Source organism: Oncorhynchus clarkii, chromosome 1 (assembly GCF_045791955.1).
Source record: "Oncorhynchus clarkii lewisi isolate Uvic-CL-2024 chromosome 1, UVic_Ocla_1.0, whole genome shotgun sequence".
NCBI lineage: Eukaryota > Metazoa > Chordata > Actinopteri > Salmoniformes > Salmonidae > Oncorhynchus > Oncorhynchus clarkii.
Window position 1 is genome coordinate 68,263,372 of NC_092147.1, and position 27,451 is coordinate 68,290,822.

General features: G+C 45.9%; 1 protein-coding gene across 1 annotated transcript in view; it reads left to right on the forward strand.

Annotated features, from left to right (window-relative positions):
* The window catches only part of LOC139411247 (latent-transforming growth factor beta-binding protein 1-like), a 137,652-nt gene that overhangs the window by 91,013 nt on the left and 19,188 nt on the right, over positions 1 to 27,451 (forward strand). The window contains 15 exon segments of the mRNA XM_071157290.1: positions 3,759 to 3,881; positions 4,573 to 4,695; positions 6,692 to 6,814; positions 7,841 to 7,966; positions 8,531 to 8,659; positions 11,091 to 11,213; positions 11,378 to 11,509; positions 14,080 to 14,208; positions 19,242 to 19,382; positions 20,538 to 20,699; positions 20,781 to 20,870; positions 22,001 to 22,129; positions 23,391 to 23,531; positions 23,721 to 23,915; positions 25,913 to 26,077. Of these exon segments, the coding sequence (XP_071013391.1) occupies positions 3,759 to 3,881; positions 4,573 to 4,695; positions 6,692 to 6,814; positions 7,841 to 7,966; positions 8,531 to 8,659; positions 11,091 to 11,213; positions 11,378 to 11,509; positions 14,080 to 14,208; positions 19,242 to 19,382; positions 20,538 to 20,699; positions 20,781 to 20,870; positions 22,001 to 22,129; positions 23,391 to 23,531; positions 23,721 to 23,915; positions 25,913 to 26,077 (2,031 nt within the window).

Consider the following 27,451-nt stretch of genomic DNA (forward strand, 5'->3'; position numbering starts at 1 on the left):
CAATTAAAATTGTAAACATAGGTTTACAAAAATGTAATTGGTTGTTTAATGTTGAAAATCTAATCACAAGTTGTGGTGACCAATATATATATTTTAACTTATTTTAGAAGAAATAGGGAATGATTTAAGAAAACTACAGTGCTGTGAAAAAGTATTTGCCTCCTTCCTGATTTCTTATTTTTTTGCACATTTGTCACACTTAAATGTTTCAGATCATCCATTTTTTTTAAATATTACACAAAGATAACCCAAGTAACCACAAAATGCAGTTTTTAAGTGATGATTTTATTTATTAAGGGAAAAAAGCTACCCGAACCTTCATGGCCCTATGTGACAAAGTAATTGCCCCCCCTTGTTAAATCATGAATGTACTGTGGTTAATCACATTTTTTGAAAAGCTGAGTTCAATTTCACTAGCCACACCCAGGCCTGATTACTGCCAAATCTGTTGAATCAAGAAATCACTTAAATAGAACTTGTCTGACAAAGTGAAGTAGGCCAAAAGATCTCAAAAAGAAAGACAGCATGCCGTGATCCAAAGAAATTCAGGAACAGATGAGAAACAAAGTAATTGACATCTATCAGTCTGGAAAGGGTTACAAAGCCATTTCTAAAGCGTTGGGACTCCAGCGAACCACGGTGAGAGCCATAATCCACAAATGGAGAACATTTTGAACAGTGGTGAACCTTCCCAGGAATGGCCGGCCTACCAAAATTACCCCAAGAGCGCAGTGACGACTTATCCAATAGGTCACAAAAGAACCTACAACAACATCTAAAGAACTGCAGGCCTCACTTGCCTCAGTTAAGGTCAGTGTTCTTAACTCAACCATAAGAAAGAGACTGGGCAAAAATGGCATCCATGGCAGAGTTCCAAGGCAAAAACCACTGCTGACCAAAAATAACATAGGCTCGTCTCACTTTTTGCAAAACAAATTCTTGATGATCCCCAAGACTTTTGGGGAAATATTCTGTGGACTGACGAGACAAAAGTTTAACTTTTTGGAAGGTGTACGTCCCGTTACATCTGCTGTAAAAGTAACACAGCATTTCAGAAAAATAACATCATACCAACAGTAAAATATGGTGGTGGTAGTGTGATGGTCTGGGGCTGCTTTAGGACCTGGACGACTTGCTGTGATTGATGGAACCATGAATTCTGCTCTCTACCAAAAAATCCTGAAGGAGAATGTCCGGCCATCAGTTCATGACCTCAAGCTGAAACACATTTGGGTTCTGCAGCAGGACAATGATCCAAAACACACCAGCAAGTCCACCTCTGAATGGCTTAAAAAAAACAAAATTAAGGTTTTGAAGTGGCCTAGTCAAAGTCCGGACTTGAATCCGATTGATATGCTGTGGCTTGACCTTAAAAAAGGCGGTTCATGCTCGGAAACCCTCCAATGTGGCTGAATGAACCTTTCTAGGGCAGGATTTCCGCAAGCGGAACCCCTTGACCACATTCCGCTGAAAAGGCAGCGCGCAAAATTCAAAAATATATTTTTGAAATATGTAACTTTCACACATTAAGTCCAATACAGCAAATGAAAGATAATCTTCTTGTTAATCTACCCATGTCCGATTTCAAAAATGATTTATAGCGAAAGCACAACATATTATTATGTTAGGTGATAACCTAAAAGTCAAAAAAAGTCAAAAAAACACAGCCATTTTTCCAGCCAAAGATAGGAGTCACAAAAAGCTGAAATATAGATCAAATTAATCACTAACCTTTGATCTTCATCAGATGACACTCATAGGACATCATGTTACACAATACATGTATGTTTTGTTCAATAATTTGCATATTTATATCCAAAAATCTCAGTTTACATTGGCGCGTTACGTGCAGTAATGTTTTGATTCCAAAACATCCGGTGACTTTGCAGAACTACTCATAATAAACATTGATAAAAGATACAAGTGTTATTCACAGAATTAAAGATAGACTTCTCCTTGATGCAACCGCTGTGTCAGATTTTTTTTTAAACTTATGGAAAAAGCATAATCTGAGTACGGTGCTCAAAGCCCAATCCAGCCAAAGAAATATCCGCCATGTTGGAGTCAACAGAAGTTAGAAATAACATTATAAATATTCCCTTACCTTTGATGATCTTCATCAGAATGCACTCCCAGGAATCCCAGTTTGACAATAAATAACTGATTTTTTCCATAAAGTTCCATAAAGTCCATAATTTATGTCCAAATAGCCACTTGTTGTTAGCGTGTTCTGCCCAGTAATCCATCTTCATGAGGTGCGAGCACTTCGTCCAGACAAAAACTCGACGTGTTCCGTTAAACGATGTATGGAATCAATCTTTAGGATGTTTTTAACATAAATCATCAATAAGGTTCCAACCGGAGAACTCCTATGTCTGAAGAAAAGCACTGGAACGAGAGCTAACTCTGTCGGGAGCGCGCGTCACAAGCCTGAGACACTCTGCCAGACCCATGACTCATTCAGCTCCCATTCCCCCCTCCTTTATAGCAGAAGCCTGAAACAAGTTTCTAAAGACAGTTGACATCTAGTGGAAGCCTTAGGAAGTGCAACTTGACCCCATAGACACTGTGTATTCGGTAGGCCAAGCTTTGAAAAACTACAAACCTCAGATTTCCCACTTCCTGGTTGGATTTTTCTCAGGTTTTTGCCTGCCATGTGAGTTCTGTTATACTCACCGACATCATTCAAACAGTTTTAGAAACTTCAGAGTGTTTTCTATCCAATACTAATAATAATATGCATATATTAGCATCTGGGACAGAGTAGGAGGCAGTTCACTCTGGGCACGCTATTTATCCAAAAGTGAAAATGCTGCCCCCTATCCCAAAAAGGATAAAACAATTCTGCAAAGAAGAGTGGGCTAAAATTCCTTCACAGCGATGTGAAAGACTCATTGCCAGTTATCGCAAACCCTTGATTGCAGTTGTTGCTGCTGAGGGTGGCACAACCAGTTATTAGGTTTAGGGGGCAATTACTTTTTCATATAGGGCCATGAAGGTTCGGATAGCATTTTTACCTTAATAAATAAAATCATCACTTAAAAACTGCATTTTGTGTTTACTTGGGTTATCCTTGTGTAATATTTAAATGTGTTTGATCTGAAACATTTAAGTGTGACAAATGGCAAAAAAATAAGAAGGAAGGAGGCAAATACTTTTTCACAGCACTGAACATGTGTGCTAATATATTTTGGCGCAACTGTACAAGGCCAAAGAACACCTTAGGAAAGGTGCGTCACTCAGCATTTCCAGAGAGTCTGTGTTGCATGTGGTGGATGGCTGTGAGTAGTTTTCACACAGTATCCTGACCCAGCCACAGCGGGTAGATATGATACGAGTCGGAACAGGAAATCGTTAGACCTAATGACACAGTCCAGATAGGCCTTTATAGCAGCAGTAACCCAGCCTGCAGATGTCTGGGTCACACAGACAATCCCATAAGGAGACCCTCCAAAGTCTCATTGGAGGTAGTGGTGCTGGTTTAGCTTCTAAGGCTAGATCATGCCAACTTTCAAGAGGTCTGTGTTTGTGTGGTTGTATCCTATCCACGATAATGAGGGTTGTTTACACACATTATGCAGTTCCAGGTGCATTACCTTAACCCAGGTGAAGGTTGGTCCAATCCATTAATCACAAATACCAGTGTGCTGGAGCTTATTTTTCAAATATCCTTCCTAACATGCCAGCATGTTTAGACATTTGAGATATTTAAGCACATTGTAAAAGTGTTTGACTCCCATTTTCTTGACTCTGTCCAGACGTAGACGAATGCCTGGACCCGTCAACTTGTGCCAACGGGAGGTGCTCCAACTTTGAGGGATACTTTGTCTGCTTGTGTAACGATGGATTCACACTCAGCTTAGATGGACAATCATGTGAAGGTAACATCCTGATTCTTTTCCCTAGTGTCTATCTCTATGTTTCATGGTTTTATGTGACTTTCAAACAACAGCCCAAACCTGTATGGACAGTGTTGCACAGCCATATTTAACATGAATTTCTAGGAACCTAATCCATTTCTGTTTAATACCAACCATGGACACATAAAATTACGGCCAAATATATTGGCACCCTTCTGCAGTTATCTTGGTGAAAGGCTGCGCAACCAAGTTCTAGCTCCGGGTGCCAATACTTTTGTCCATGCCACTTGTCTTTAGTTTCTCAATTAAAATTGTGAACATTAGTTTACAAAAATGTATTGGTTGTTTAATGTTGAAAATCTAATCACAAGTTGTGGTGACCAATATATATTTTTGAACTTATTTTAGAAGAAATAGGGAATTACTTAAGAAAACTACATGTGTGTTAATATATTTCAGCGCAACTGTACAAGGACTGTGTTAATGTGGTTGTATCCTATCCAAGATAATGAGGGTTGTTTACACACATTATGCAGTTCCAGGTGCATTACCTTAACCCAGGTGAAGGTTGGTCCAATCCATTAATCACAAATACCAGTGTGCTGGAGTTTATTTTTCAAATATCCTTCCTAACATGCCAGCATGTTTAGACATTTGAGATATTAAGCACATTGTAAAAGTGTTTGACTCCCATTTTCTTGACTCTGTCCAGACGTAGACGAATGCCTGGACCCGTCAACTTGTGCCAACGGGAGGTGCTCCAACTTTGAGGGATACTTTGTCTGCTTGTGTAACGATGGATTCACACTCAGCTTAGATGGACAGTCATGCGAAGGTAACATCCTAATTCTAATCCGTAGTGTCTATCTAGTTTTTCATGGTTCTATTTGACTTTCAAATGACAGCCCCAAACTAGCTCTACCAAGTCCCTGAATGATCTAGAAGACTGGATGACATTATAACTGGATGATGTCATCGTTTAGAGAATCACCCTTTTAGCCCAAGCTGAATTAGCCACTGGTTAGAAACTTCCAGAATGCCCATAAATATATACAGCATAATTGCTGCACAGAGTGAATGCTGTAAAAGTAAGTACTACCCCATAATTACTCATTTGTTCGGGCACTGTTTGTATATGTGACATAGTTAATGACTCTGCCTGCCTAAGACTGTCAGTTTAGCCCAGCGAAGCACTTTTTCTTGGCTTTTTCCACAGTATTTCCTGCCAGTCACAAGGCACCTTGCTTAAAGGACTATTTTACCCATGCAATTGAGTGGTTTTGTTGTTTTCAGTAGTCCCAAGGTAGATGCATTCACACAAAAAAAAGGCATTTCAAAACGATGTCTAGATATCTAGCTTTGAATGTCCTGATCAGTCCAGATGTTCACCATTGTCCATTTGAGTCAATTCCTACAACTCCCAAGATTCCCCTCTCTCTAACTGGGTAGAGTGGTCGGTGTGTGGATTGAACTTGGTTCAACAGTAGGTGTCAAACAGTGGAGGCTGCTGACGGGTGGATGGCTCATAATAATGACTGGAATGACATCAAACACATGGGGATACCATTCCACTAATTCTGCTCCAGCCATTATTTTGAGCCCGTCCTCCCCAATTAAGGTGCCATCAAAACCTCCTGTGGTGTCCCAAAAGTGCTTCACCGTAATCAAATATATGACAGGAGAGATTATTTCACAGAAAAGAATCATGTTCCTTGAGATTTGCCGGAGTTTAGAGTGACGGAAAGTAGCAAACAGCCATGCTCTGAGCAGAGCAGCCCAAGTGGAGCCGTTGCTATACTCACACACATGCAGAGCCAGCAGGAAGCGAGTGACACACAGAGAGGAGCAGCTAATTTACTAACTGAGGAAATTATTTATCATTTCTGGTTTCGGGCAGAACCAATCAGGCCTGGGTAGTGTAGGGCCTGAACGTCGCGGACATGGGTAGGGATCGGGCCGAGCTCTAGTAAACATTGGTCACAGAGATAATTTGAATTACACACCCACAGTCGGTTGAACACATATGAACAGCGCGACAGGTGGATTCAGCTAGCGAGTACTTTGACTCGGCTATGCAACTTTTTGACAAAAGGCGTGTTTCGATAGCTATGATGCAACTGTAGGCTAAATTAGATTTCCAGACCGTATGTATTGTGGATTGACTAGAAATACACGTGAAAATATATTTTTGGTCAAATTCCCCTTTAAGATTGAGGCTTTGTAGCACACTTTTATAAATCATTCAGGATTTGCCCGGCAGCTCCCAACTTTTTCAGAGGACCATAGTGCCCACAGTGAAGCTATTGGGTCCTGCTGAATAAATTATGGAATTTCAATAACCAACTTGGTCTGTTTGGGGCAATGAAATTATATGAAACACTGAGTTTTCATATTTCTCCCAATATGCCACATCAATATGCCGCTGTTCACCTGGCCCACCTGGCCCAATTTGCCCTCTGGCACCTGAAATGATAAGAATTCTCTCTTTGCTACCTTGCTCAGGAAGTCTGTATCAAAATATGACTTATTCAATGTGAGGACACAACGGGCATTCAAGATGTGGTATAAAGTCCTACAGCATTGACAATACTTTGAACACACCTGTGCATTAAATTTACATTATTAAAAGTATTATTATTTCTTAATGTGCTAGATGTGTTATGCCTCTTTTTATGCATGATCTCATCCTCAAATAGGAATGGGCCATGTTGGATGTTATTGACTTTAGTGACACCGCTCAGAATTCTCAGTGCAGCACCCTGAGCCTTACTGCTTTTGTGTGATGGTTTGTGTGATGGTTTTGCCTAAGAGTGTTGTGTGTTGTGCCCCAGATGTGGATGAGTGTCAGGATGAGCAGGTGTGTACCAGGGGACACTGCCAAAACACTGAGGGCTCTTTCCTCTGTAACTGTGGGCCCGGCTTTAGGGCCTCCCCGGCAGGGGACCAGTGTGACGGTAAGACTCTCATTATCCTCTGACCCTTGCCATTACACACTGACTTATACCGTTATACATTTGACTCATACCATTTGCGCGTACAATTACACCCTCACATACACAATTACACCCTCACATACACAATTACACCTTCACATACACAATTACACATTTTCTCATTCAGTACAATGTCTTTGGGACACATTGGAGTTAGCTGTGTTTAGATAGATCTGAAAAAAGTTCTTAAAATATACGCAGTGTACAAATCATTATGAACACCTGCTCTTTCCACTACAGACTGACCAGGTGAATCCAGGTGAAAGCTATGATCCCTTATTGATGTCACCTGTTAAATCCACTTCAATTAGTGTAGATGAAGGGGAGGAGACCGGTTAGATTTTGAAGCCTTGAGACAATAGAGACATGGATTATGTATATGTGCCATTCAGAGGGTGAATGGGCAAGAAAAAATAATTAAGTGCCTTTGAACGAGGTATGGTAGTAGGTACCAGGCGCACCGGTTTGTGTCAAGAACTGCAACGCTGCTGGGTTTTTCACGCTCAACAGTTTCCCATGTGCATCAAGACTGGTCCACCACCCAAAAGACATCCAGCCAACTTGACATAACTGTGGGAAGCATTGGAGTCAACATGGGCCAGCATCACTGTGGAACGCTTTCAACACCTTGTAGAGTCTGACGAATTGATGATGTTTTGAGGCCAAATGGGGGGGGGACTCAATATTAGGAAGGTGTTCTTAATGGTTTGTACACTCAGTATATATAATAATCTGATAATGATTCAGAAGATTGGATTTCTGAACTGGTATCAATATTTTGTACATTGTTAATCTAATTGAATGTATTTTGAATCATGTAATGTACAAACACATGGTAGAAAATATCTAGCTACCCTAATTAAAACCCTGAAACGGACTCAGCCACCGGTCGAGCATGTCCTCTATCTTCCCATAAAGCATAGTGTCTGTGTGTGTCCATGATTGTCTGTGTGTTGCCTGTATTGAGAGCTGTCCCTTTGTTTGCAGATGTGGATGAGTGCCAGAAGCTGACCATGCCCTGTGACAGGGTGGGCCAGTGTGTCAACAACATGGGCTCCTACCACTGCAGCTGCCCCCAGGGCTACCAGCAGATCAACGGCACCAGCTGCCTAGGTATCGGCCACTCACTCCCTCCCTCACATACTCAAAACATACATGCAAAGACACACACATGTGCACACACACACACACACACACACACACACACACACACACACACACACACACACACACACACACACACACACACACACACACACACACACACACACACACACACACACACACACACACACACACACTGACATAGATGCAGACACAGACACCTTCACACTCTCTTTGATGCAATAATTTGATATGCCTATAAATACACACACACATACACCTGAACACACACTCTCACCAATACATTAACTTATTCTGACATACGCACACCCACATCATGTGAGCGTGCCAGAGAAGCTGAGAGGCCAGGTGATTTCACATTTCTCCCCTGCCTGTGGTAATGCTGATGTCATTCTTCATTATACGTGTGTACAAAGGAATCAGACACTGAGGCACCTGCAACAGTTAACAAGCCTCTGGCCTGTATCTCCCTCCCTTCCTTCTTCCTTCTTTCCCTGGTGTGTCATGTTGAATGACCTCACACCTGCGCCTTGGTCTGACTGTCCCCAACAGATGTTGACGAGTGTCTGGACGACCCGGAGCTGTGTTCCCCACACGGGGAGTGTCTCAACGCTGAGGGCTCCTTCTACTGCGTCTGTGAGAGAGGCTTCGCTGCCGGCCAGGACAAACACACCTGTGAAGGTAGGCCACACAATAATATGACACCCTGCCTCTTCCAGTGATCTGCAGTTGTTGTGGCGGTGTTTCTCTGGGCCAAGAGGCTTGGTGAAATGCGATATAAGCCAAGTTCGAGTGATTAGAAGTGTTAGGAGGCTTCTCACTGATTCACTGACTCATTTTCTTCACCCAGTCACTCATTCCTTCTCTCACTCACTCGCGTCGCTCTTTCTTTGCATCCCCATGTGTTGGTGTAGTAGAGGAAAAATGCACGTAAGCACCTTTTTAATTTTGTCGACTCCTTTACCCTCCTATCTCAGAGAAGTGCATTGATAATAGAGGGGCTGTTACTCTATTTGCTGTGACTTGCCGTGAATGGCGATCAGCATTTACACACACACGCACACACACGCACACACCTGCACACACACACACACACACGATCTATCCACAACACCAGTTCTTTAGCGGTGGTTTGATTGATAGCAGTGCCATGTTTGGTTGTGGTTTTCTCTGGTTCAACTGATGTGTATCTGACATTTATACGATGTTAGTCGGATGCTTGTCTAACGCCTCCGTCTCATGCCGCATGTTCCCTCCGCTCTGCTGGCTCCGTCTCTCTCCCTGCCGATGCCTTGTTGCTCCTGGAAGAGAGTGGCTTTCATTTCTTTCACATATGGTTTCTGCTTTTCTTCCACCAAAGACCTTGATGCCAGGAGTCTTGCCCCGTGCCAGAGTTGTTTTAAATGCCCTTTCCTGCAGTAAAAAAAGAGAAAAAACAGAGAAGGAAGCCTTTGAGCTCGCTGTCTAGACAAGGAGGAATATTTTCTGCTGTACTCTGTTACTCCTGATTTATGCAGGAGCTCAGGCTCAGTGAGTGAGGTCCTCTGTGTGTGTGTGTGTGTGTGTGTGTGTGTGTGTGTGTGTGTGTGTGTGTGTGTGTGTGTGTGTGTGTGTGTGTGTGTGTGTGTGTGTGTGTGTGTGTGTGTGTGTGTGTGTGTGTGTGTGTGTGTGTGTGTGTGTGTGTGTGTGTGTATATAAACACGGACACGCGCGCGGGCGGGCAGGCGTGCCCACATACGTATGGAGTTCTGGACATCATAAGCAATTACCACTACAATAGTATTTTTGGTCGTAATCCAATTTGAACATTTCATGTCATTTCACTGATCCTTTCACTGAGGAAATGAATTAGGGGGATACGCCATCGTACGTGAGCATCCTGCATGTTGTACAAGTCTGTAAAGCTGACAACAGGACATCCTTCAGCAGAGTTAACAGCAGATTACTTTTGCAGGTGCCATCACTGAGGCTGAGGGGTGGGATTCCAATTAGCTAAAGACAGACACATGATCCTCCCAAGCCAAAAGGAGGCAAGCAGAGGAAATAGCATTTACTGTTAGGGGAGTTCTCCTCTTCCCTCCTCCTGTGGTATAAATATGTTTTCAGCCTGAACATGGCTCCACGATAGGCCCCCATGAGGTGGGGCTACGACCTTGTTTAATCCTGGGAACATGGGCCCAGTGAACCAGCAATAGGACATGGGCCATAAAACACCTCAGCGCCCCCCAGCTCAATCCCCGCAGCTCAGCCCCCCCAGCTCAGCCCCCCCAGCTCAGCCCCCCCAGCTCAATCCCCCCAGCTCAGCCCCCCCAGCTCAGCCCCCCCAGCTCAGCCCCCCCAGCTCAGCCCCCCAGCTCAGCCCCCCCAGCTCAGCCCCCCCAGCTCAGCCCCCCCAACTCAGCCCCCCCAGCTCAGTCCCCCCAGCTCAGCCCCCCCAGCTCCCCGCAGCTCAGCCCCCCCAGCTCAGCCCCCCCAGCTCCCCCGCAGTCCCCCCCCAGCTCAGCCCCCGCAGCTCCCCCCCCAGCAGCTCAGCCCCCCCAGCTCAGCCCCCGCAGCTCAGCCCCCCCAGCTCAGCCCCCGCAGCTCAGCCCACCGCTTTCCCTGTTCATTTTGGACCAGCAGAACCACAGCTGAGGAGCAGACTGGGACTGAGGCCCGGACCACAATCAAAGCACAGGGGTCCCGGCCCACAGCTCTTCTACCCAGACTCCAGCTTGGCTTTAGTACAGTAATACCCCCAAGGGGCCACAGACTGTCCTCCCCTGTAACAGCCAAAGGATGGTCTGACCCAAGAAGAAGGATGTTTGGGCTCCAGGGAGGGCCTGTTTGACATCTAGATTGAATTGGGTCCAGCAGAGATCAAGAAGAAGATGAAACCTGCTGTGGCCTGTCACATCTGCTTCTGCCGTTGTCTCTCTCTCTGTCTCTTTCATCTCTGGCTGTGATGACGTCAAGCTTTTTCTATGAGTCTCGGTCAACGGACTTTCAGGGTATCCAAGGACATCCAAGTCTTCAACTGTTTGGTGTTTGTTTCAAACACCCCTTGAGAATTTTTTTTTTGTTGGCATATAGGGCATACCGGTATGCTGAGTTTGTGTGTGTTTCTTTGCAGACGTCGATGAGTGCTCGCATGGCACCAGGTGTGTTGGCGGCTCCTGTGAGAACAGCCAGGGTTCCTACAGATGCCTGTGTGACAGTGGCTACCGCCTGCAGGCAGACACTGACACATGCCTGGGTTGGTAACACTCTGTCACACAACTACATATCCCATCATTCTCTATGCCGATCATGATTTCCTGAGGACCACAATTCAAGCATCGCTACTGTGTTCAGTTCAGTGGGGTGTATAAGTGTTTAGCTGGGTTTTGACTGGGGTTCTGTGGTTCTGTGCTTTCCCAGATATCGACGAGTGTTCAGAGTTGGGGCGGAGCATCTGTGGGGCGTGGCAGTGTGAGAACATGGAGGGCTCCTATAGGTGTGTGGTGGACTGCCCCCCTGGACACAACCCTGACCCAGAGGGCATCTGTATGGGTGAGTTGGCGTCATCAGGGCTATGGCTTTTGAAAACTTTCAGCTGTCGCCCCATCCAATCCTTTGCTTTAAAATACCCATGCACTCCTATTCTACACATGTATCTCATCTTACCCTCCTCCATCCATCCATCCATCCATCAAAACTCACCTTATCCCCTCACCCATCATCACACCTTTCCAACACACTTTTACCATTCCCCATTCATCTACATACATTTTTGTTCTGGCCTATCAACTGCTTTTTGGTGGACAGTGAGCAGTACAAAGAGTCACCTTGGCTTGACACCTGTACATGTACACTATATAAACAAAAGTATGTGGAAATATCTTTACTTGTGGATTCGACTATTTCAGCCACACCCTTTGCTGGCAGGTGTATAAAATCAAACACACAGCCATGCAATCTTCATAGACAAACATTGGCAGTAGAACGGTCTTACTGAAGAGCTCAGTGACGTTCAACGTGGCACCGTCATAAGATGCTGCCTTTCTAACAAGTCAGTTCATCACATTTCTGCCCTGCTAGAGCTGCCCCGGTCAACTGTAAGTGCTGTTATTGTGAAGTGGAAATGTTTAGGAGCATCAACGGCTCAGCCACAAAGTGGTAGGCCACACAAGCTCACATAATGGGACCGCCGAGTGCTGAAGCGCGTAGCACATAAAAATGGTCTGTCCTCGCTACCGAGTTCCAAACTGCCTCTGCAAGCAACTTCAGCACAAGAAGTGTTTGTCTGGAGCTTCATGAAATGGGTTTCCATGGCCGATAAGCCGCACACAAGCCTAAGATCACCATGATCAATGCCAAGCGTCGGCTGGAGTGGTGTAATGCTCGCCTCCATTGGACTCTAGAGCATAGTGCCAACTGTAAAGTTTTGTGGAGGAGGAATAATGGTCTGGGGCTGTTTTTCATGGTTTGGGCTAAGCCTTTTAATTACAGTAAAGGGAAATGTTTTATTATAATTATATATATATTTTGAACCTCTACCCCTTTTTCTCGCAAATTTCGTGATATCCAATTGGTAGTTACAGTCTTGTCCCATCGCTGCAACTCCCAAACGGACTCGGGAGAGGCAAAGGTCGAGAGCCGTGCGTCCTCCGAAACACGACCCTGACAAGCTGCTCTGCTTCTTGACACAATGCTCGCTTAACCCGGAAGCCAGCCGCACCAATGTGTCGGAGGAAACACTGTCCAGTTGGCGACCGAAGTCAGCTTGCAGGCACCCGGCCCGCCACAAGGAGTCGCTAGAGCGCGATTGGACAAGGAAACTCGGACGACGCTGGGCCAATTGTGCGCCACCTCATGGGTGTCACAGCCAGCTGTTACACAGCCTGGGATCGAACCCGGGTCTGTAGTGACGCCTCAAGCACTGCGATGCAGTGCTGCGCCACTCGGGAGGCCCCTAAATGGAAATCTTAATGCTACAGCATACAATGGCATTCTGGACGATTCTGTGCTTCCAACTTTGTGGCAATAGTTTGGGGAAGGCCCTTTCCAGTTTCAGCATGACAATGCCCCTGTGCACAAAGTGAGATCCATATGGTTTGTTGAGATCGGTGTGGAAGAACTTGACTGGCCTGCACAGACACCTTTTGGATTAATTGGAACGCCGACTGCGAGCCAGGCCTAAATGCCCAACATCAGTGTCCGATCTCGCTAATGCAATGTAGAAGAGTGGAGGCTCTGTTATAGCAGGAAAGGGGGGACCAACTCCATATTAATGCCCATTGTTTTGGAATGAGATGTTTGATGAGCAGGTGTCCACATACTTTTGGTCATGTAGTGTATGTCTCTTGTATGTTTTGGTGGTAGGGGGGTGTGTCAATAGACTTTGCACCATCTCGTTGGTCCAGCTAACTCAAGCTTGTTCTCTACTAATTATCTCCACAGAACAGATTCCTCAGTGACCATAGTAACTCACTATGAGCATCTGTTGTGAGGCAGCAGCATTACGTCTGTTGCGTGTGCTTGTTTGGGGGTCTGGCGGTTGTTTAAACGGTTTGGGTTACACAGTGTTCCAGTTTAGAATGCTCTGTTTGCCCAGCTCAGCCGAGACAAGAGGACATTTATGTGAGAGATGTTTTGTCTACGGCTCGCCATGATTTTCCTAGTGTTCTTTTGTGATAATATTTGAGCATATTTATTACAGTCTTCGCAGAGTGTGGAGTCTAATGTACACACACACACACTCATACACCCATACACACGCACACACACACACACACACTGTACATGCAAACATACACACACACTTTTTTCATTGTGGATCTGCCTTTCATTTATTTTGGCCCTGCCTCTATATGCTTCGTGGTATACCGTACTGTGCTGCTTTGCCTCTGGACACAGCAAATATTTTCAGCTTGAACTGTCTGGATGCTCATACTCATAATAAATGGCACCAATGAGAGATTTGCTCCAAAACCCGAGACTAGTTCCACTGCAGCTCAGTGGGTGTAGGCCTCTGCTGTTCTGTCGGTCAACTGGTCCTAATTGAGGAACCACCTCTACCACCGAGACTGTATAGAAGAACAGGTAACTGAACTTTGACCCTTCTCCTCCTCGTTCTGCAGACATTGATGAGTGCAAAGTCAATGCCACAGGGTGTGGCAGCCACGGCTTCTGTGAGAACATGGTCGGATCCTTCCGCTGCCTGTGTGACCGGGGCTACCAGGAGTCCCAGGAGGGCCTCGGCTGTGTGGGTGAGTAGGAGTGGGGTGTGTCAGTGTGGGTGGGTGGGTTTTGGGCGACAAAATCTCATTGATTTACACCAGGATTTAGTGTGAACCAAAATCTGACATTGATTGATTTATCAAGACAAGTCCCCCATGCTTGTCTCCAAGCAGAACGATGGCGCTGTCCCAATCAAAACAGTGCTGAAATTATCATCTTGGTGGCAATACACGATTGTTGCTTTAAATTAGTGTAACGGTTGGATATTACTTTGGGAGTTCCAGTCGAACTTTAAGCAATAATTTGATCTTGAATAATTTGAGCCCGGGCTTGGGTTTCAGCTCACCGGGCTTGGGTTTCAGCTCCCTGGGCTTGGGTCGGACCGGCCTCAAATTTTCAGGCCCGATGAGAACTCTAATTTCATATTTTTTGTAGCCCTTACACTAAAAGGGCATTATCATTTTTACAACTTCAGAGTGTAATTTCGACCTCATAGTGTGGAAATATATATTTGACTGAAAATAACGTTTTTGACTGCACTGCCCCTTTAACACTGGCCAATTTGCTGTGTGCTATGAAAGGGCTTCCATATATTTCAAGAACCTTTTAGGATTCTGAAGAACCGTAGATGCCACGTCGAGAATCCCCCACTTAACTCAAAGGTTCTTTATCGGGCAAAAGTTCAAACCATTTAAGAACCTTCATTTTTTTCAGTGTAAGTGTCCTGCTGAAAGCATTGGAACACTCTTAAAACCAAACTGCTAGCGTTGATGGCTAAAACTTCTGCTCCCTTCTTGAGACAACTCCAGCAGAGTTGTCATGACGACTGAATGACAGCTCACTCCTATTATGTATATGCTGGGTAGTCTGCCATGGCTATATCTGTCAACCTCGAAAACCAAGAGTAACCTTTTCAATCTTAAAATTAGATGTATTTCCTCATTCAATGGCAACTACTGTAGCCTTTAGCCAATATTTTCCTCTGAAGTTTGTTGGCAGTGCTAGAAATGTATGCTTCATGCTACTCTTACAGATTGTGTAAGCATTGTAGATATGAAATCATGTTATCTAAGACTTGCATGTGATGATATGGTGTGGGCCATTTTAATGCAGGGCCATTTTGGGACAGTAGTTTCCCCTCTTTGCATGAAAAGAAAAAGATGGTAGACATGTCGCCGGACATTTGATCGATGTGGCCATTTATTTTCATTCAATTTGAAGGTGTAGCTCACGCTGTTACGTTTTAAACATCTCCCGCTGTGTCTGCAGTGCTCCTCAGACCCTAGGATTGGAAAATGCACTGGAGCTTAGACTCTGCTGTCTCACACACAAGCATACACACACTCGCAGGCACACACACGCACGCAAACACACACACACACATACCGTTGAAGTGGAAGTAATGGAGAGTTGTAAAAGCTGTATCTGCTGTCTGTCAGGGTTCTGGTTCCTGTCTGCCTGTCCCCACTGAAGAGAAAGATTGACTATGAGACAGAGAATTTGATGACATTTTTTGCCTTTTGATTTGACTTGTTTTAATACTGGAGTTGTCTGAATCAGATCTATAGGTTACACTGAATCAGATCTATAGGTTACACTGAATCAGATATATAGGTTACACTGAATCAGATCTATAGGTTACACTGAATCAGATCTATAGGTTACACTGAATCAGATCTATAGGTTACACTGAATCAGATCTATAGGTTACACTGAATCAGATCTATAGGTTACACTGAATCAGATCTATAGGTTACACTGAATCAGATCTATAGGTTACACTGAATCAGATCTATAGGTTACACAAAATGTTCTTTCTTGATGTAATGTACCGTATGTTTGGTCGACCAGGTTCTTTCTCAGTCAATAGCTTTTTCTGGTCTGGGCTTGGCTGTGGTGGTTCGCTGTCAGTGATGCATGGCTTTCATTTCAGCCCCGGGCTGCAGTGGATTCAAAGGTGAGTGTGTTCTGTCCGAAAATCCATCCCTGATACCAAATCAAACCCCAGACAACCCCATCACCTTGGACTGATGTCTTCCTCAGCCAAGCCAGGGGTCATTCTTCCACAGACCCACAGAAAACCACTGCTCACTCTGTCAAAAGAGCTCAGAATGCTTTTTTCTTTTGTTACTCTCAATTTCATTCTCTCGGTTTGAGGGGATTTGAGGGAGTGGGGAATCATCATCATATAGAGAGCCAGTGAGTTCATGTTTTTGGACAAGCTGAAGAATTGGAGCTCGTTTGTCTTGGTGGTTTCTTTAACTGGGCCCATGCAGTTCCCATCTATTCCAATTTCCTCCTGCAGAAAGGCCTGTCAGAGCCCTGAAAGTGGGTCGCAGGCACTCCCATATTGAAGCAGATAAAATACTTCCTTCAGCCAGACCTCTCTGACCTGTGCGCACATACATACACACACGCGCGCGTATACATTCATACATTTACACAAACACTTTTACACACACATGCACTCCCTGCACCATACACACATACACTAACCTGCAACGCACACCGATACACACGCACGTGCACACACGCACGTGCACACACACACGTGCACACACGCACGTGCACACACGCACGTGCACACACACACGTGCACACACGCACGTGCACACACGCACGTGCACACACGCACATGCACACACGCGCACACACACACACACACACACACAGTCACGTCCACTTACACATACGGTCTCTCTTGCTTTCTTTCTCTCACACACACACTCTCCATCTGTACTTTGGCAAGTGTTGGTGGGTCCCACCCCAGCCCTGTACAGCCAGCTGCCTCTGTTCTTCACTCTGCTGTGGCTTGCACAGATGGTCTCGCCCCCCAGACTACTGGAAGTGGTCAACCGCCAACCCCTCACTCCCTCACTCCTCTCCCCATCTCTGGTTACACCCAGACAGACGCACCCCTGAGCCTCTCGGATTGTTTTCTGCTTCCCAGATAAAGAAGCCATTTTGGATCGTATTAACCTGTTTGTTACATACTGGGATTCAGACAGCGTAGCCTATCTGTCTGTGTCCTTTCTTTTCACAGTTCATGTCATTGAACGGAACACTGTCTGACTGTCAAGTGATTTAAGTGATACGTTTCATTGATGCTACTCTCTCTCCCTCTAGTCCAGCTAGCTACAACTTTAAACAAGATGAAAAAGCCAACAGCTGTGCTTTTTCTGACACTGCTGGACTGAGGCTGGGGTAGCGGTTGTGGCTGAACCCAGACAATGACTTTGCATAGTGAACAAGGTGCTACAGGGTCAAGCCAGACAGACCAGCTTTTAATGAGGGCACCGTGGTGCGTGCTGACACCAGAAAAGCAGTAGCAGGTTTTAATGTCAAATTAATTATAGTTTCTCTTCAGGATGCGTTGAGCCGAGCGACAAGGAAGGCTTATAACTAGAGGGTGGGACTTTTCATTTTTAATTTTTGTCTGCTTCCTGCATTACAGTAGGTACCTGGGCTGTTGATGAGCTTTTTTGATCCGTTGCGGCAGATATATGCGATAGCGGCCATTGTGGGTGAATATGCCAAGCCATCTGTGCTCACACAATGATAGTCTCTCTGGCTCCTGCGACTGGCTATTTCTGCCCAGTCACATACCGGAGAGGGGGGAGAAGAGAGTAGGAAAGAGAGAGAGACAGGAAGTTGCCTCTCTGCGTACATAAAAATAAGTTATACACTGAGTATACAAAACATGAAGAACACCTTTCCTAATATTGAGTTGCACCCCCACTTTTGCCCTCAGATCAGCCTAATTTTTTCGGGGCATGGACTCTACAAGGTGTCGAAAGCGTTCCACAGGGATGCTGGCCCATGTTGACTCCAAGGCTTCTTACAGTTGTGTCAAGTTGGCTGGATGTCCTTTGGGTGGTGGACCAGTCTTGATGCACATGGGAAACTGTTGAGTGTGAAAAACCCAGCAGCGTTGCAGTTCATGACACAAACCGGTGCGCCTGGTACCTACTACCATACCTCGTTCAAAGGCACTTAAATCATTTGTCTTGCCCATTCACCCTCTGAATGGCACATATACATAATCCATGTCTCAAGGCTTAAAAATCATTATCTAACCTGTCTCCTCCGCTTCATCTACACGGATTGAAGAGGATTTAACAAGTGACATCAGTAAGGGATCATAACTTCCACCTGGATTCACCTGTTAAACCTGTCATGGAAAGTTAATCATGTTTTGTACACTCAGTATATATCGCCATCGAAATAGAGCCAGTCGTTCTTCCCACTAACCGATGGCTGGGCAGCAGAGATGTACTGTGTAGCCAAATTGTGGTATATAAACTGGTATATAAAATGTTTAATGCATAAGGACAGAATCCTCTGAAATGGAGAAAGAACAATTCTACAATGTACTTTGCGGTCGTCCCATTCTGCTGAGCAGGAAAGGCCGTGCAATATGTTTATATATCACCCTCTTATGAGGCAAAATCTGCCTTTTCCATTGTGATTCTGGACTGGCCCACCCCCTTTTTAGTGCTCCCCTATTGGGACACACCCACTCTCTTCCTCCCCGCTCTCTCCTTAACACTTTCTAGCTCGTTGACAATCTGGCCCACACCACGGTGTGAAGTATCGGACAGGGTGTTGGGGATACGGAGCAGATCAGAGCACGTAGGAACCAGATGGCTTTTTACGTTAAGTTCCACTTCCGGGTTGATGTTTTCTCTGCACGTTTGTTCATAACTGGAGAGACATACATGGGTGGGTGCACATGTATAACCACAGCCAAGTCAAAGGAAAAAATACATGTTGTTGGAGAGTGAAATAGATATTTGAGTGTCTCTTCTTTAATGTATAAGCCTATTTATTGATTTTGAGCTCTCACTGTTTTGTTTAAGAGAAATCCATTTCCAAAGGTTTTTCACCCGCTCCCCACACAGTACATCACTTAGTGTCTTCATTTCTCTTTATCAGCTACTTGTCCCAGTGAATGAAGCCGCACAAAGCCACATATGTGAGGCATTACATGAATGATATGGAAGGTTGCTAACCTTGCGTATTAGTGCTAACCGCAAATCAAGGTGTTGTGTTCTCCCTGCAGATGTCAACGAGTGTGATCTGCTGAGCGGTGTGTGTGGCGAGGCCTTGTGTGAGAACGTGGAGGGCTCCTTCCTGTGTATGTGCCCCGACGAGGACCAGGAGTACAACCAGATGACCGCCAAGTGCAGTCCCGCTCCCACAGGTGACCCACACATTGCCTGAACACAAATGAAGAGTTGATATAAAGCTTTTAAAAATAGTTTCAAATTATAACTGAGTAAAGTTGTCCTCAGATAAAGGGGGTGATGGAGGGTTAAGAAGTCTCCCAAGTTACATAGTTCATTGAAATCAACACATTAGTGGTGATCGTGACATTCCATTGTGTGAATCCCCTTACATTAACAAGACTGTATAGGGAACGTTAAGGGCATTGTCTCAGACGACTATATTAACTTTTAACACTCTGTTGTTCAATTTGAGAGAAGTGGTGTTATGATGAATGAGGAGGCCTGGCTCTGTGGACCCACGTTCGGGGGACTCCCTTGTCTCTGCCTGAGTGTAAATATCTAATGAGAAACGGAGCCGGCTGTGTGTCTTTCTGTTGGATGTATACTGTAGTACAGGGCTTTAGGTCGGGTCCCAAAGCTCGACATTAACCTAGACTTCTTGTCCGACTTAACCACACGACCTCAAGTAGAGTATGTTCTCTGTTACATCTGAAAACAGTCCCAAATATTTAAAGAGGACAGTTTATCATTACGTAATGTTCGGAATTAGAGCATGCCCTGTGCTCACAACAGCAGACGTTACGTAATAGTGTGATTTGCTTTGGAAGAATGTGGCCATTTCCATGTTGTAGCAGGAAAAGCTGGGTTTTTCTGAGAATGGGCAATTAGATATGAGTCTCTGGTGATCTGTAATTATCATAGGAATTTACAGAGCACAAAACAATGAGACAGAAACCGCAGTGTGTGTGTGTTTGCGTGCGTGTGGAGGGTTTAGGGGAAACCAAGCGGAGGAGGAAGAGGGGCCGGGACGGGACGGGGGACGGGGGGGGGGTGGTTCTCGTCTCTCCGTGAATATCTTAAAAGCCGTGTGAGCAGCTGTGTACTCTGGTCCTCCAGGCGTATCACATTCATCATGTGCCTTATCTCTCCAGCACGCTCTAAATGTGTCAGTTTACACTCCTGCATGGGGAAATGTCACAGAGAGAGAGACTCATCCCTCCCTGGGTTAACCCATTGCTGTCACTCTAAAACGTTACTGGTTCACTCGCACGACAGGTGATATCACTGAACACTATCCTTGAGCGATTTCTGTGCAATAAAGTGTTTTCTCCCCTCTGTTCCCTGTACAGCCTCGTCAGTGGAGAGGAAGGAGTGTTACTACAACCTCAATGATGAGAACCTGTGTGAGAACGTGCTGACCAGCAGTGTCACCATGGAGGAGTGCTGCTGTACGCTGGGGGCAGGCTGGGGGGACAACTGTGAGGTGCACCCCTGCCCCGTCCAGGGCACTGGTGAGGAAGCACACACATAAAACACATACACACACAAACACATGACATATTACACATTTCCTTGTCTCTCTCGTCAAACAGATCAGTTTTCCCAGATGTGTCCAGCTGGGAGAGGCAGTGTCCCAACCGGTGACATTGTGTTTGGAGTTACTGCAGCCGAGAGTTATAAAGGTATGTGAACTCAGAGACCCAGTACAGGCTAAACAGAGCCTTGGCTCACAGCAGTAGTGTTCAGAAAATGCAATGAGAACACTATGAATCAGACAGTGAGTTAACAACAAACCCGGGACTTGAATAGCCTCACGGAGCTCTGTTTTCTGCTGTTGAGATGCTGCTATTAATGTCATCGCAGCTGCCTCTCTCCCAGGCAGGCCTCTGTCTGTGCTCTTGTTGTGTGTGTGTGTGTGTGTGTGTGTGTGTGTGTGTGTGTGTGTGTGTGTGTGTGTGTGTGTGTGTGTGTGTGTGTGTGTGTGTGTGTGTCTGTCGCTTTAGTTTGCCTCTCTCTCTCTATGGCTTGGAGTCCCAGAACAGAAATGCCAGCCTCTGATGTCTGGACACCTAACACTAGCACATCTCCTCTCGCTCTCCTGTTCTCCTTTCCTCTTCTTCTCTCCTCTTCTCTCCTTCTCCTTTCCCAGCCCCACAATCTTACTGTAGCTTGTTCCCCTCGCACGAAAGTTAATTCATCGAACCAACGGCCTTAATTCAATAGTATAATTTATTACAGCAAAGGCAGTCTGGTGGAGAGGGGCTGGCAGCAAGTGAATATGATATATTCTGAGAGAGGGAGAGACGGGCTGGGAAGGCAGGTTTCCAGGGACAGTTTCTGAGCACCAGTCTGGAAATGTCTTCAATTGGTGGATCTGTTAGCACAGCTGATTGTGGTCTCAGTTGCAAACACCAACGCCCAACCGACAGCACACACAATGAAGAGGAGAGTACTGTAACACAGAACTGTTTGTTGATGTTAGTTTTTCTCTAAGCCTCTCCAGGTTTCATCTCATTAAAGTGTTGAGTTGGTCTCACCTTTCCAGAAACAGGAAGAGTAGAGACCGTTTGAATACTGGACATTGAGTAGTATTGAGTAGTGTTCCTTCAGTATTAGTGGCGAAGTAACTGCATTTTTACATTGTTATCTCAATAGCAAGAGATGAACTAAAAATGTCTCTGTGGCTGTCTCTGTGGCTGTCTCTGTGGCTGTCTCTGTGACTGTCTCTGTGACTGTCTCTGTGGCTGTCTCTGTGGTTATCTCTGTGGCTGTGTGGGCTGTTGTTAAGACTCTGTTGTCCTCTCCCTCCCAGATGCAAATGAGTGTGCGTTGTTTGGCCAGGAGATCTGTAAGGATGGCTTCTGCTTCAACAGCCCAGGAAGCTATGAGTGTTACTGTAAGACTGGCCTGTACTACGACGAGGTCAAGTTGCAGTGCAGAGGTCAGTGGGAAGGTCATTCACATTAGTTAGTATTAATTCAACCCAAACATATTTGATTTACTCACAACATGATGCCATTTTTTGCGACATTTGAAAGATTGGAATCAATAGCCCTCAGTCTACTAATATGCCATTTCCACAGCCCTGTGTCATTAAACTGTCCACACACATTAAAAGTAGTTAGTAGTACTGTACCACAGCCTGTGTGTTGGCTGGCTGGCCAGGGTAGGGTGGGGTGGGGCCCCTCCCTGGGTTAGGTAGGGTCAGGGCCTGGTGAGAGGCAGGGCGGGGACACGGGACACTCTGGGGGTGACGCAGGGCCAGACTGCGGTGACCTATGTGCCAAACCCAGCAGGCCCAGGCAGCAAGTCTCAAACCACCAACCGAGCCACACTGGAGGGACCCTGGCCCTCTGCCGGGCCCCACACCGCACCCTTGGCCCCGGGACACAAGCGCAGGATGCCTGTGGTCCGCCTGCGGAGTTCCGCCACATTTGTGTTGGATTATTTGGACAGGCTGAGACTGGGCGGAGGCTCCAGCAGAGGTTTGGCCTGTACCCCGGACCGTCCGGGTTTTACCCCGTTACGCGTGGACTAGAGAAACCAACCACTACCACCACCAGTCTTATGGCCGTGTTCTATTTGGGATATGAGGATATTTCTTAAAAGGGATGGAGGGGTATTTTTGAAAGTGTAGAATATTGAGTGGATGTGTATTTCAGTTGTATGTCTGGGTGGATATGTTTTTTTTGTTTATTCATTTCCTCAGCAATTATGAAACCACAGGCCTGATGTGTATCTAATGCGTTTGCTGTGGCTGCACATTTCAGAAATACATGTCTTTCCTTTTGGGGCTGACACACAATCCAAATACGAGGTTTATTTGTCCCAACACCTGCAAACAACCCCCTTGAAGCAGTAGTAGTTGAGCTATCATTCACAAAAACATGTTTACTGTCTAGCATACTGTCTCTGACGCATACTTTTTTTTTTACTAACACAAGGAAAACGGATTTGCCCTCTCATCAATAGGAAATAGAACATGCAGTTTATTAGCCTGATTCCTAAATTGAAGCATTTCTGTCTCCGTTCTATGTAAGTGGATGTTAATTGGATAGGTTAATGAGTGTAAATGACTGTGTGTTTGTGCGGCAGGCGTGCGGACTGTGTTTCATTAAGGGAATCGGGCTGAGACGACAGAACTCTCAACAGCACCTTTTCAAATATTTGTCTCCACCCCCCCCCCCGCCCTCCCCCCACAGATATTGATGAGTGTCAGGAGGTGTCTAGCTGTGTGGAGGGAGTGTGTTTGAACACACATGGCTCCTACATGTGTTTCTGTACACACCCGATGGTGTTAGACTCTGACAACAAGAGCTGTGTGATCGCCCCTGAGGTGGCAGGTAAGAACCCTTATGAAGGATGCTAAAATAAGCATGATTTAAGGTTAGCATGCTCTTATATTGTCTCTGTTTTCGTAAACCCGTTTTTAAAAAGGTCTTTCTCGTGGAGATCGTATAACTTGTCACATCGTATTGTGTGTTTCATAGTGAGGTAACGATTGTGATTGAGATGTACTGTGTCTGTTGCAGAGCAACATGGTGAGCAGACTGGCTACCAGGGTGTTTGCTGGCAGACGGTAACAGACAATCTGACAGACACTCTGACAGACACTCTGACCTGCACCAAGCCCCTTGCCAACAGAAAGACCACATACACAGAGTGTTGCTGTCTGTTTGGAGAGGCCTGGGGCATGGACTGTACCCTCTGCCCCCTCAAGAACACAGGTACTACAAACCACACCAGCATTCATGTCCATCTATCAACGCTACTGTTATAATGACTTTATCCATGACCTATTATCCTTTGTGAACAGAGCTAACTTTTAGGTAAATGCTTCTTCATCCAGTCTCATGTGAGGTATATTATAGAACCCCATACAGCTGGTCTCAGAGTGATTATGGTGGTCAGTGCTTGAACCAGACGTAGTCTTTCCTGTGGTGGACCAGGCCCTTTCAGACCTCATACCCAGGACTAGTGACACCTCATTAGGCTTGGCCTCTGCCAGCTGCCTTCTAATGCTCCTGTCCCCTGGAGGCGCTGAGATCTAGCCTGCCCTGGGGCCAATCCTCTACCACTCCCCTTTTCCACTCCCCTGTGTCTAGGCAGGGAGGGCTGGTTGCTAATGCGTGTCCCCACCACGCTGCCAGGGTGGAGGGCTGGTTGCTAATGCGTGTCCCCACCACGCTGCCAGGGTGGAGGGCTGGTTGTTAATGCGTGTCCCCACCACGCTGCCAGGGTGGAGGGCTGGTTGCTAATGCGTGTCCCCACCACGCTGCCAGGGTGGAGGGCTGGTTGCTAATGCGTGTCCCCACCACGCTGCCAGGGTGGAGGGCTGGTCGCTAATGCGTGTCCCCACCTCGCTGCCAGGGTGGAGGGCTGGTTGCTAATGCGTGTCCCCACCACGCTGCCAGGGTGGAGGGCTGGTTGCTAATGCGTGTCCCCACCACGCTGCCAGGGTGGAGGGCTGGTTGCTAATGCGTGTCCCCACCACGCTGCCAGGGTGGAGGGCTGGTCGCTAATGCGTGTCCCCACCACGCTGCCAGGGTGGAGGGCTGCGATGTGAATTATGGGGACGTGGGGACCTCCCTCTGAATAAACAACACTGCTATTCCAGCCCACTGGAAGATGGAACTGGTAGAGTTGGGGCTTTTTAAATGTGAGTTTTGAGTGATTTCCAAGCAGTTTGTCTTGGAATTCGTATCTTCATGTGAGAATGATGTTGAACCGACAGTTTAGTAGGTGCCGTTGATAAGTCACAAGAGCTAGGTTTGAACATTGTAGCTGTGCGACATAGGTCTACAGCTGTTCTTTCTGCCGCTTGCACGCTTTACAAAAGCTGTTTTTTTTTATCTCATTCAGAAACATTGACAGAATCCAGAATTATACATTTCGAAGTCTGGGTCACTTTTAGGTTTTCAAAGATTTGCGAGTGTTTCTTCTCGTCCAACATCCGATCTCCCACTCGGATCTTTACTGAATAACTCAGATGCAGGTGTGTGAGGTGTGTGAGCTCACCGCTGCTCTCCATAGAGAGACCAGAACAGAACACACGCTCGTTTGTTCTCATCAGGTCCACCCAGATCTCTCTGCGGTCCCTCTCTGATGCGTCTCCTGTGTAGACGTTCTTGTGGGAGAGAGCGGAGGCAGGCAGGTGCGTGGGATTAGCAGGGGACTGCAGGGGATGGCTGGCCGGGGTGTGCAGATGAAAGACTCTGGGTTAGGTTCCCACAGTACAGTAATCAGGAAGGAGGGAGATCAGAGCAGGTGCTGTGCTGTGTGTTGAAAGACACATTCAGTAGGGAAGTCAGCCGCTAGCCACAAACCAGAGTATTCACTTTAGTCAAATATCCCTCTGTCTTCTAAGCCAAGTGATGATGGCAATGTAATTACTTGGAAGAACCATGGAAGTGTTGACATTTTAGATGTCCTGCAGTTCTTAGAATGACAGAAAAGAGTTGTATTTATCAAACGTATTAGCTATTTGTCATGTATTCTCTCTTTGGGTTGGAATAGAAGTGCCGGCTGCAGATATCCTTGTCTGGCTCCTCATGGCTACTGTGGTCAGAAGACTACTCAGCCTCTCTCTTCTCCTATCTCTCTTTGTTTCAGATGTCTCGATCTCTTTCCATCTCTTTTTCTTTCTCTCTCTTAGAGGATATGTATGTCTCTCTCGTTTCCATCAGATGGTCATGTCTCAGTCTCTCTCTCCATTATCTCACAGAGGACTATGCCTCCATGTGTAACGTGGCAATGAGTGGAGGACAGGGGCAGCCGTATGGTCGCGATGCCCTCGTGGCCGGCCCTGTCCAGGAGTACGAGGTCAGCCTGGACTACGAGCCTCAACCCGACCAGCCTGGTGCCCTGCCCCTGTACGAGGACGAGGAGAGTGAGTGAACCAGTCCCCATCACATTGTAAAACACACTGATGAAGCTCAAACAGGCAGAGAAAATAAGGAGCTGATGGAGAGGTTGGGATAAGCTGCCTATTCTCTCAATGATAGCTCGTTGCTGCCATCATGTGTCCATATGAATTACTACATGTCCTGACCACAATAATGTTTCTGTAGGTAGGCAGAAATAGTAGTCATGTTAGTCTGTATTTTCAGTGTAACCAAGGTCTTCCAAGATCATAAATACATTATTATTAATGATCAATTATTGTATCTAATCAAGCAAGTTAAATCTCAATATTTTACTTAAAATGAAGACATTTCTGTCATACTAATGTGAGTATACATTCGTAAGTAATTTCACTGCATTCACATCTTACATAAGTCAAAATCAAATCAAATGTTATTTGTCACATGTGCCGAATACAACCTTACAGTGAAATGCTTACTTACAAGCCCTTAACCAACAATACAGTTTTAAGAAAAATAAGTGTTAAGTAAAAAATAGATAAGTAAAAAAAATTGAAGTAACAAATATTTTAAAAGCAGCAATAAAATAACAATAGCGAGGCTATATACATGGGGTACCGGTACCGCTTGCCGTGCGTTAGCAGAGAGAACAGTCTGTGGCTAGGGTTTCTGGAGTCTTTGACCATTTTTAGGGCCTCCCTCTGACACCGCCTGGTATAGAGGTCCTGGATGGCAGGAAGCTTGACCCCAGTGATGTGCTGGGCCGTATGCATTACCCTCTGTAGTGCCTAGCGGTCGGAGGCCGAACAGTTCTACCGGTGCAGCTGTAGGATCTGAGTACCCATGCCAAATCTTTTCAGTCTCCTGAGGGGGAAAAGGCTTTGTAGTGCCCTCTTCACGGCTGTCTTGGTGTGTTTGGACATGATAGTTTGTTGGTGATGTGGACACCAAGGAACTTGAAGCTCTCAACCTGCTCCACTACAGCCCCGTCGATGAGAATGGGGGCGTGCTCAGTCCTCCTTTTCCTGTATTCCACAATCATCTCCTTTGTCTTGATCACGTTGATGGAGAGATTGTTGTCCTGGCACCACACGGCCAGGTCTCGGACCTCCTCCCTATAGGCTGTCTTGTTGTTGTCGGTGATCAGGCCTACCACTGTTGTCATCGGCAAACTTAATGATGGTGTTGGAGTCATTATCATTCATTATAAAACAGGTAGTTTCGCTCCTGGATGCTGATTGCTTGAAAGCCGTAGTATATAATATACCAAAACAACTTGTTTTCTGTTCTATTTACGTTGGTAACCTGTTTATAATGGCAATACGGTCTTCAGGGGTGTGTGGTATATGGCTTAAGAGCTGCCCATAGCCGTGGTATATTGGCCATATACACTACCCCCT